We start from the raw sequence: 11,426 nt of genomic DNA, 5'->3' as shown, positions 1-11,426 counted from the left end.
TTTTAACCTATAGAGGCAGCTTCTATAGCACAGAGCAGTGTGTCATTATCTATAAGATGAATCATCATTCATTCTCAAATTTTGAACTACTGAATTATTGTGATTTACTGTGCATGATTACGTTCCACAACCGTTAGTTAATACAACAAAACATACCTTTCAACTTGTAATGTTTTTTGAAACATGGGGGGGGGGTTTGGAGCCCTGAGTGTAAATGTGCCTGTCTCTAAGCCCTTTGGGTCAGTTTCTGTTGTTTAAATATGATGTAGGCTATAAATAAAATAGATGTGACAGTCAACACATAATATACAGATGTTTTTCATTGTGCATATTTTAAGGGGTGGTTGTTGTTTTTTTCATTTCCTAAAAAACACATGTATTTAACACAGTACAACTGGCTACATATTGAACTTAGAGGATAGAAACAAGCATAATCCTATTGCAGTGGTATCGATCCAATACAAGTGCCAGGGTTGGTATTGATACTTTCGATAGTTGGATTGATCCGCCCACCTCTTCTACAAGCCCCATTTAAACATACATTCATACAGCCTTTAATTCTATACACTTTAAGTACTTTATTTACCTCTCACTCAAGGCCTAGAATTACAAATTAACCTAACATGTGTTTCTTTAACATAATCTCATAAATATCTTGTCTTTCCTTGATTTGTTTTGGACATCTTGTAAACAATCGTAGTATTTTTTATAAATGTAGTTAATTTTTCATTTTCCTTACGACTATTTGTTTTCTGAACATCCCTGAATAGACAGGGAAAACCTCAAAGTAGGCTAATTAGTTCCCATTAATGTAATAAAAGCAGTCAACATTTTCTCTTGAAGACTGTCATCCCACAGTTGAAAAAAGAGTCCAACGGGGGCACCGGTTCATCTCGCTAGGTTGAGCATATGCTATGGCTAATTTTGGAATCCATCCGAAGGATGTGTTTCCATAGGTTTTCTCACAGTTTTCCTGTTTTCCCTCCACTGTCCTATCAAATAAAGATTAAAAAGAAAAAGACTGAATCATTTCAAATTAGGTATTAAAAAAATGTATTCTGGGGGTCATTTCAGACTTTAGAAACAAACAAAAGGTGTGTGTGTGTGTGTGTGTGTGTGTGTGTGTGTGTGTGTGTGTGTGTGTGTGTGTGTGTGTGTGTGTGTGTGTGTGTGTTTTAATCAGCTCGAATTAAAAATGCTGGAAACGCTGAAATGTCAAATTTTGGGTTCTACATGAGCATTTACTGCATAACGAAATCAACAGCTAGGGTTAATTCATTTTTTAAAATTATTATTCATTCACATGTTGTATAGTTCCTTTTTGACAAATACATACCTACCATATCCATTTCAACAACTCATACAGCCTTGGAGAACATTACATTATAGCTGGAAATCTGATATGCCTCCAGAAGAGAGGCTATTATGAGGAATGACAGCTCATAGGAATCCTATAAACCTGATATATTATATACACACAATAACACAATACAGTCTTTATAAATCTGTTTCCTGACGATTTTGGTGTTTTTGTGTCTTCTGGAATGCATATGCCGCAGATGTACAAACATAAATCAATGAAAATCTGTTTGGGAATTCAACCGTGGCTGTGTATACTCTGATGTTAGTGTGAAATTTGATATACACAGAGGGTTCATTCAGCCCTTTTACACAAAATAAACCTTGATCAAATACATTATTTCTTAATATAAAACAGTTTACCATGATGACAGACAGTATTACAAAGATCACACCCTTTGCTAGAATTCATTCAAAAAAATCTTCCTACCATTTATATATATATATATATATATATATATAAATATATATATATATATATATATATATATATATATATATATATATATATATATATATATATATATATATATATATATATATGTATATGATTGATATCTGGAGCTGTGAGGCATTTGGCATAAATCAACCCAGTGGATTTGACTTGTTGTACCTACTTTGGTAGCTCCTATGGGTTTAAAATATATCACATAGCAAAATAACACCTACCTTTTCCATCATCTTTGATTTGACTCAGTATTAGAATGTATTTAGTCTTGTCCTTGCCCATGGAGGCATTTCTCACCACTACAACAAGCCTACTACAAACACATAATGCAATAAAGACTTACAATGTATAGCAGCACCCTTAAGGCGTGCTGTGGAGTGCCTCAGGTTATGTGGAAAGAAGTGCTTAACAAATTTAGCTGAATACAACATTTTTATTTTCTGCCACAGCATTATTGTAGCAAGGACTAGTACCATTTCAATTGACTTTAATGCAGAGCAATAATGATCCTTGCTTATCTGGTTAATTTATTGTTGATAGCTCAGTCATTCACCATATGCAGCAGAATGAAAATGCAATGTCTATCGTCCTTTTAGTTGTTTCATGTTAATACCAGCTAGATGTAAACAGAATCTCCATAATTACCCACCTTGTTTTTTGCACCATTGCATTGGTTTATGCAATTATGTGAGCTAGTTAACATTTGTTGCTTTAAAATTCGCAGCGGTGCACCAAGATAATGGGCAATGTTGCTGTTATTGACTGAAAAACATGCTGCATCAAAGAGCAAATCTTCCCCTTACAAGATGAGCTCCAAAACACAAGGGCAATCCCAGCAACATATAAAGGTGAACACAAATAGAAAAGTTCGTGTTTCTTTATTCTTCTAACCTTTATATTATTGCTGCCTTTCCCCCCACAGTATTAATACTTTACCTTGACCTTATGATGTTTGAGTGGAGTTGGGGTTCCATCTTTATTCAATTTCTCTTTGTTTAATTTCTGCAGAGGTGAGTGGTCTGCTCAGAAAAGACCAGATGATTCGATGATGCGAAGCTCGTGTTTTGTTTGAAGGTGAGAAATCTTGAAATTAATCATGAGGTGAAATATAGATTCAGTGTTTTACTCTCCCACCCTCCTACACCTCCGCATTCCCATGGAAACAGGTAGCTAAAGAAACATCTTCTTCTTAATCACCCAGAGATGACATTTTGTTAGAAAATTCCAAGTTGTGTAATTGAGATGTGAAAATAAGCTTACTCTGTTCAACCAGCCTTCTAATCTTTGCGTTGAATTTTTCTCAGGATAATTAGTACAGCTATTATCATTCATTATCAGTGACTCATCTGGTAATTAGAATCCGAAAATGCAATTTAAATAGATACTGAGCCAAGGACATTATTATTTACTCACAAAAACAGTATGTTTCTGCTAAATAGCTTGTCTAGCTTGTAGGGCTGGGCCATATTATACCGTTCACGGTAATACCGGTATAATGTTAGGCAACGATAGGAAAAGGAAGTATGCGAAAGAATATGAGTAAAACGCGCATGCGCAGTGCCTTTGTTTTCATACGCACATGGCCGATTGTTGAGTGAAACAGATGAACCAGAATTGGTTTGTAAAAATGGTGCAACTTCAGTGATGTGGAACTGGTTTGGTGTTTGTCCGTCAGATACACGACAAAGCACATTTTTTTGCAGAACATGCAAGCGGCCGTCATCTGGGTCCTAAACTCCGTATGCTTCAGTTCAAACGAACACTGCAGCATCACTGAGCGTTAAAAACTGTCTAAATTCTTTCATCTTTAATAAAACGATCAGCATTGCTGCCCTACCAGGTGTAACTATGAAGTTTAACTTCCAGGCATCCATTAAAACAAAATTTATTACATTTAACAGAGTTAGAAGTTAGCAGGAAGCAAGCGGAAGTTAGCTCGCTAGTTTCGCTAGTTACCTAAGCATGATAGTAGTAGTAGTAGTATTTATTTATTGTCATTGTCAAGAACAATGAAATTGCGTTTGGGGCTTCCATACAACCCAAAAAAGAAGAAAATAATAAATACCCCTTAAAACCCAAGTGTACATATTTAACCCAGTGTGACTCCAATGCAATAAGACAATCCTTAGCAATAATGTATATAGCATGTTCTGACTGAGAGATTTCTGAAAAAATTCAAACGTACAGCTCTGCTATCACTTCCAACATAAATGAAGACAGGAAACTAAACAGCAGTGACGTTTGTAGGGTTACTGAAGTTGGGCTAGCTGGTATATAATGATGTGCTACGTAATCGCTAGCGACACAGCTATGTTAGCATAACATAAACAGTGAAGCTGGAGGACGAACACTAACACTTTTCCACTTATAAAAGTTAACGTTAAAGTTCCTGATAGTTAGAGACAAATGCAATCGCATGGCAGGGTGCTGTAAACGGACCAAACTTCAGTCAGGAGAACAACTGAGATAATCCATCCACAATACGAGGTTAGTCATTAATATACTGCAACAACGTGGGAATAGAGCAGCTGCCAGAGAATTCAACATTAATGAATCAATGGTACAGAAGTGGAGGAAGCAAGAAGAATGAGTTTAATAAAATTTGATTTATCTGACTGCTTTGTTTCGCTTAATGTGCGTTTTAATCCCGTGCACCTTATGGTCCGAAAAATACTACTGCATACTGCAGTTTAATGTTGCAAAGCACCTCTTTTTAACTTCAGTGGATATTATATATGGTTATGCTCAGGATATGTCAGCCCATTTCTACTGGAAATGCCTTCTGGTTAAACTTTCAGCAAGGAATTTGCATTTGCACTGTTACATTTTTATGAAGCTTTAATGTACATAAAAACCAGCTTCTTATTTTAAGTGAAAATAAATGGAAGGTTGTCTTTTTGCGCTAGTAATGTTGTGGAGTTGTATTTTGTCTCGCATCAATTATATCGTCGGTTATATCGTTATCGCAAATTTTCAAATATATATCGTGATAAATATTTTTGGCCATATCGCCCTGCTCTACTAGCTTGCATCATTTGGTGTTGCTTTAAGAACCACATACATGCATTGTGTGTTAAAAATCCAAAATTTGTTTTGGAAATGCTGTGGTATCATTTTTTTTTTAAGTGCTATCCAAGTCATATTTATTACACATTATTGCATTAATGCAGCATTTAGAATGACCTTGTTGCACTTTTATTTGGTCAGGAAACCAGAGCAACTACTTAGCTTTTATTGAAAGAAAACAGCCTTGCTTCTGCAATACTGGCTAAATAAAACCCAGTAGATTACTTGATAGGGCTGATGGGGTAGGGGAAGAAGATTGGAAATTTCAGAATTTTTAACTTGGACCTGGGAAGCTAGTCACCTTCAAAAGAAAAACAATGCTTCCTGCATGACACAGCAATTGCATTTTTCTTTTGTGAAGAAACACAAAGATCACACACAATGTTATCTTTTCAGTCCACCAGCACATCAATCAGGGTCCAAGCTTCTGGGGATCGACCTCCTTTTGCTTCAGGATCAATACACTTTCCCGGTCTCTTTGGTACAGCAGAGATTGTCAAAGATACAGGGCAGGAGAGCCCTGCAAAATCCACTACTGTATGTTCTAAAAGGGGTCAGCTATTAACTCACTGACACTCGCTCTCTCGCACATTATTTCCTTTCCCAACCTTTCTTTATAGGTCTCAGGAGAACTGAGCTGAAAATGTTGCAGTGAGATTGTTTTCTTTTTGTGTGCTAAAAAATGAGGATAAAAAAAATTAAGCCTACTATCATATATTCCTCATCATCACCACACCACACAGTAACATAAACAGTGTCTCGAGATTTGATGAAGATTAGATTTGAGAAAGGATTATTACAAAGGTGATTATTGAATAGCTGGTCTTTAGTTGGAGTATTGAAGTAAACTCACATCTTTACTCAAAAATAATCAGGGCTTATTGTTATAACAGGTATTAATATAGTTCCGAATAAAAAAGGTTTCGGCGATAAGGCGTGCGATAAGAGAAGACCGAGGAACTGAGAAACACTTTTTAGGTTCAAACTACAACTCCCAGAATCGCTCGGTGTAGCCTCGCGGTTCTGTCTTCCTGTTTGAGTGCCGCAGCTGGAAAAATGGCAGCTGATACAGGGAGATACAGGAGTGCAGTTAGCAAAAACAAAGACCCTTCTGGTCTTCTCATCTCTGTCATTAGGTAAGACATGTTAAGTGTTTTTTATATGTGCGGGTAAGACGTCAGAGACACTTGAACTGTGCTTGCATTTGTTCTCAGATATGGCTTGACAGCTACCTTTAATGCTAAGGCTACATTTTAGCTAGCTACATCCTTCCTGTTTTGCTAAATAAATGGAGAGAGTTAAACCTCACCTATTTTATTTGAGTTAGTATATGGGCAAATCTTAATAGCAGTTATTTTGTTTTTTGCTCAAGCCAAGATTACTTACGACTAAAGTTTATTCACCATTATTTGGAAAGCGACTGTTTTCTTAATAAATATTGACGAGAAATTGAGAAAAAATCGTGGCAAAGCAAGGTGCTGTTTATTGGTAGGCTGGATTTTCTATATGTCTCTTACCATAAGTTGCTAATTGTTGTGAATTGACTTCACAACACTTTCTCTGCAGGTCATAACGAAGGAAAAAACATAAACATGATAAACGAGGCACACATCGCAATCGTCGTTGCAACCACCATTGTTACACATGCAACACACTATTTTATTTATTCATTTTTATCCAATAGCGCCACCGTTTTGTAATACAGGAAACTGTGTTCTTTATATATAGTTTTAGTCTTGCCTAAAAAAATGTATGAAAAGCACAAACGTAATTGCATATAACAAAATCCATACTCTTACTGATATATCATTAATTTTTCTTTTTTCAACTGTAAGGTGGATTTCAAATACAATTTCCATTTTTGAATTCAGGGATGCTTTTGTCTTCTCTTAAACAACAATGCTTCCCCCAGATTCCCTTTGTGGGTTAAAATATTTCTTCCTTGCCTTTTTGTTTGATGCAGGACTCTATCCAGTAGCGATGATGTGCAGGACAGGGAGACGGAGAAGAGTCGTCTGGAGGAGGCTTTCGAGACGTGTGATCGGGATTTAGACGAGCTGATTGTTCAGCATTATGCTGAACTCACCACTGCCATCAGGACCTACCAGAGCATCACAGAGCGTATCACCAGCTCCCGCAACAAGATCAAACAGGTAAATTGGAGAGGGATGTACACACACATAGACTCGTGTTTTTTTTAGATAGACTTCAGAATGGTGGCACCAAGTTTTGTTATTAACAAAAAAATATTGTTTTCATACATTTTCCTTTATCTCTTTATTCATCAAAACTACTTCTTATGTCAGTATTATCTTTTTTTTAAAACCTTTTTTGAAGTTTCTAAGACTAATATTGCCCACTTAACAGCATCTAGCTCAAGTCAGTATTCTTACAATCAGCAGAATGATGTTAAATGCCTCAGTGCTGCTTTTTCTCAGGCGTAATCTAATGCAACCAAAATGTGTGGATATAGTCCTGTCTTTAAACTACTGAACTTTCATGGTCTACTTGTACCTGCTTAAGTTCTCTCCAGGTGCTGTAGTTTGCTCCTACAGTCCAAAGACACACATATTCAGTAAATTTATGATTCTAAAATGCCCAAAGATGTGAATATGAGCATTACTTGTCTTTTTCTCAGTGGTATGATTTTTCTGCTTAAGTTTGGGGAAAAAAAATCGCCATCTGTATTAAAACATCAAAAATTGATGTCAAGCACTTTCAAGAGCATGCCAAAGCAACACGTTCCCATATAAGTCAAACCGTATATTGTTGGCCATTCAAAACTCTAGCTGTGATGGTACAGTGTGATGACAAATTTCCCAAATGATACAGATGCATTTCAACAGCTAGCAGTTCAATATTCAGGCGACAGAAATGTTACAGTAAAATGTCCAGGATAGCCCCACTTTTCAATCACAACTAGTGCATTTCTGCTACATTTCTTTGTAATGCTTAGATTAATTCCCTTGTCCACTTGAAAAGTCCTGAGGTTTCAGTGTAGTCAAGGTGTGGTCCTAGAAGTATGAGTGTGGCAACCCTCTGTAACAGCTTAATGAGCTGGTCCGTATTATTGCTGGTCCATGTCTTTCCCCACTATCATTGCTGTAGCAGTCATTGTGGGGAATCACTCTAGGGAATTAGTGTAGGTATTGTGATTGGGGAAATCACTGTACCGACAGCACAGAAACTCAGTTTCCCCGAACCTCCTGTGGGCAGTAGCTGCCAGTGTGATCAGCTAGTGGAGATTCACCGAGAGTATAATGCAGAGAAAAATAACCTGTAGATTTGTAAAAATTGACATGCACACCAAGAGGACTGTATAATAAATAAATTGAGTTCAATTGTAATTATTTTTGTTTATTATTGCACTTTATTATACCTGTGCTTTGCCATTAAAAGTGTATTTAATGAAATTTTCCTTGTATTCTAATTGCTGTATGGTCCCAGGTTAGCTGCCTAACTAGGGCTGCCACGATTAGTCGACTAGTCACGATTATGTCGACTATCAAAATCGTCGACGACTGATTTAATAGTCGACGCGTCGTTTGAAGCTTTGTAAGATCACAAAAGACGCAGGAATAAGTAGCAGGATTTAAGAGCGTAATAACGGACTGAAACAGAAGATGGCAGCACTGCATGTACAAGGATGTCAGCTGCCGTTAAACCCCGAAGAAGAAATAGCTCTGTCCCAGAATTCATAGCGCAGCCCAGCTCAGTTTCCAACAATGGCGGCAGCTACTTAGTTTTACTATTACTCTTGTTATTCTTTATGGGTCACAAAATAAACATTTAACATATTTTCAGGCGAGAATGTAGCTGTGTAAACCTCAAATATCTGCTCAGTTTATCAGGACACCGCATATTTTCAAAAGCGCTCCGACGTTTTCGGAGACGTCTGTTACCCACTAGCTCGATAGCTAGCCGGGGGCTAGGCTAACTAGAGCCGTGAGAACACCGGACTCCCGGCAAATCGTTTTCAAACCCACCGCCGTCTTTCGCTACTCAGGTTAAACATGATATATAAGTCACTTAGATAACTTAAAAATGTTATTGTTTGGCTTTTTTTGTATTTTATTTGTTCCTGAGTAAATCGGTTTGGCTGAGATTAAAGTTATAGTTTTTACACAGCTGAATAAAGTCAAGCAGACAGCTGATTATCAGAAGTGTGAGATGCTCGAGAATATACTCCGGTGTCCTGTTATATTTTAGATAGCAAGGAGTTTATTAAACTTCACTGAAACAATTGCAAATTTCATTCAAATTTAATAAACTATCATCTTGTCTTTCTTTATTTTTAGTTAGCACAGACCTTAAACACTTAAAGCTGTAAGGTAATGATAGTTATATAAGAGCAGATGCTGCTGGTGCAATAAGCTGTACGTTTTATGTCCAATGGATGATGATCTGATTAGTCGACTAATCGCAAAAATAATCGGTGACTAGTCGACTATCAAAATAATCGTTTGTGGCAGCCCTATGCCTAACTGCCTAATTTCAACCTAAAATCCACTGAGTTGATTAGCCACAGTTGAAAACAATTGTGTTGGTGTAAAAGGTGTTTAACTTAATTGTAAATACATTCAGCTCACTTATGTAACAAATTAAAAAATAACTACAGAGAAATAATGACTGTGTTAAGGAAGTGTCTCGCTCATTTTTCTTCTTCAAAGACGCCTACACCTAATAAAAATGTATGTCTGTTGATGAGCGTCTAAGGCAGTATTTAATTTAAACACTGTAAATGGCAGACAAATGCATTGTCTCTCTGTGCTTTCTTTCTCCTTACGCCAGCTTGTTAAAGCAGTAAGCAACCCTCCCTTAACCTGTTTATGCCAGAGATTTCTTCTTGTTAAAAGAAAGTTTTGTTTTTCCATCCCCACTGTCATCAAATGCCTACTTATATGGAGTTTTAGAATATGGCTTGTGTCACTGGACATCTCAATCTGTCCTACAGGTCAAGGAGAACCTCCTGTCTTGTAAGATGCTGCTTCACTGTAAAAGAGACGAGTTGAGGAAGCTGTGGATAGAAGGCATCGAGCACAAGCATGTTCTTCAGTTGCTGGATGAGATCGAAAGCATCAAGCAGGTCCCTCAACGCCTGGAAACTTACATGGCAAGCAAGCACTACCTTCATGCCACAGACATGCTGGTGAGTAGAGTGATGGCTGAAGATGGGATTCGTAGAAGTGTAATCTTGTGCCTTAATATGTGTGAGATATACAGTGTTTAAAAATGGAAAACCCAGAAAGATTGGTGGGAAATATGTCCTTTTTTTAAAACATGTTTGATCTTGCTTGTTTTTTTTTATGGATGGAAAAACGGAGAAATGGAAAAGGGAAGAGATTTTTGTCTTGTTTCTATCAACATATCAAGCAGGGACCCATGGTGTGCACAGTATGCACACATAAACACCAGTATTTATGAAGTGCTGCTGCTGAAGATTGATTTCCTGGCACCTCTCATCTCTTAAAAGAACCTCTTTCTAGCCTTGAACAGTCCAGTGGGTGCAACCCACATCAGTTAGGGCGCTGCAGGTGTGTATGTTTGCGTGTACGCATGTCTTTTGATGTATGTTTTGCAGTATGCGCAGCAGGGGAGCTGAAAGATGGCATTGAGGACTAAACGACCAAGCTCTGTGATCTCTCTGTTTCTTACCTTTCTTTCCTTTTTCTCTCTGCCTTCCTCTGTCACCCCCGCACGCCTGCCTCCAGACTTTGGTAATAATTAGTTTGCTAGAATGGGGTTATCTGAGGAGGAGGAAAAAAGAAGAATGATGGTGCACCCATAGGACCATGAAAAATCCTCTTTGTGGGGGTGGAAAGAAGTGGAACTTCATTCAGCCTGTGCTCAGTCAGTACAGCATGTTTCAAAAAGGTTGTGGAAAGTTCACAGTCAGTTGGATGCTTTGCCTCTGTCTCTTCTCTTGTCAAATGTGCTCTACTTGATCAGGATGATGGCATTTTATTTACTTTTACATATCAAAATGGTGTTGGATGTACTCTTACCTTTGGCTCGGTTGACATATTTATGCAGTTCAGGGATGAATTATGTATGAACAGCCCACTTTAAGTAAACGAGACTCTGACCAAGGACATTACTAATGTTTATAAAATGAATTACCTTGAAATAACCTATTTGAATGATTCCACCAAACTTTAAATTAATTTTACATGATTTATTATTGACATGATGAAATAAATGCACCGTGTAAGCTAAAATGAAATTATGTTTTTAGATACTGGACACCTAGATGTCAAACAGCAATCTCAGCACAAGGTGATAGGCCGGCAGACAGCTTATATTTAAGATCAATAGACAATGAGCAAGTCTTACATAAGAACTATCCTGTTATTTCTAACCATCTGACAATCATCTAACTCTTGTCTGTGAATATAATGTTTATCAGTGCTCAACTGTTAAAAAATATTGGTCAAAAAGTTCATGGAGTAGTGATTGAAAACTCAAACCTGAGATAGATTTGGGCATCAAGTTCAACTTTGTGGATTTTTGGTGTGGAGTTATATAGATTTGCACAACTTCTCAGCGGAAGGCT

The 11,426-nt window shown here is 37.2% G+C and overlaps 1 protein-coding gene across 1 annotated transcript in view; it reads left to right on the top strand.

The window, feature by feature from the left end:
* Positions 1-5,865: 5,865 nt before the first annotated feature.
* The window catches only part of exoc4 (exocyst complex component 4), a 139,989-nt gene continuing 134,428 nt past the window's right edge, over positions 5,866-11,426 (top strand). The window contains exons 1-3 of the mRNA XM_026147677.1: positions 5,866-6,009; positions 6,837-7,026; positions 9,828-10,022. Of these exons, the coding sequence (XP_026003462.1) occupies positions 5,930-6,009; positions 6,837-7,026; positions 9,828-10,022 (465 nt within the window). The 5' untranslated portion in view covers positions 5,866-5,929. The remainder of the gene's footprint in view (positions 6,010-6,836; positions 7,027-9,827; positions 10,023-11,426) is intronic.

The sequence above is a fragment of the Astatotilapia calliptera genome, chromosome 17 (assembly GCF_900246225.1).
Source record: "Astatotilapia calliptera chromosome 17, fAstCal1.2, whole genome shotgun sequence".
NCBI lineage: Eukaryota > Metazoa > Chordata > Actinopteri > Cichliformes > Cichlidae > Astatotilapia > Astatotilapia calliptera.
This window is presented reverse-complemented; position numbering and strand designations above follow the sequence as displayed.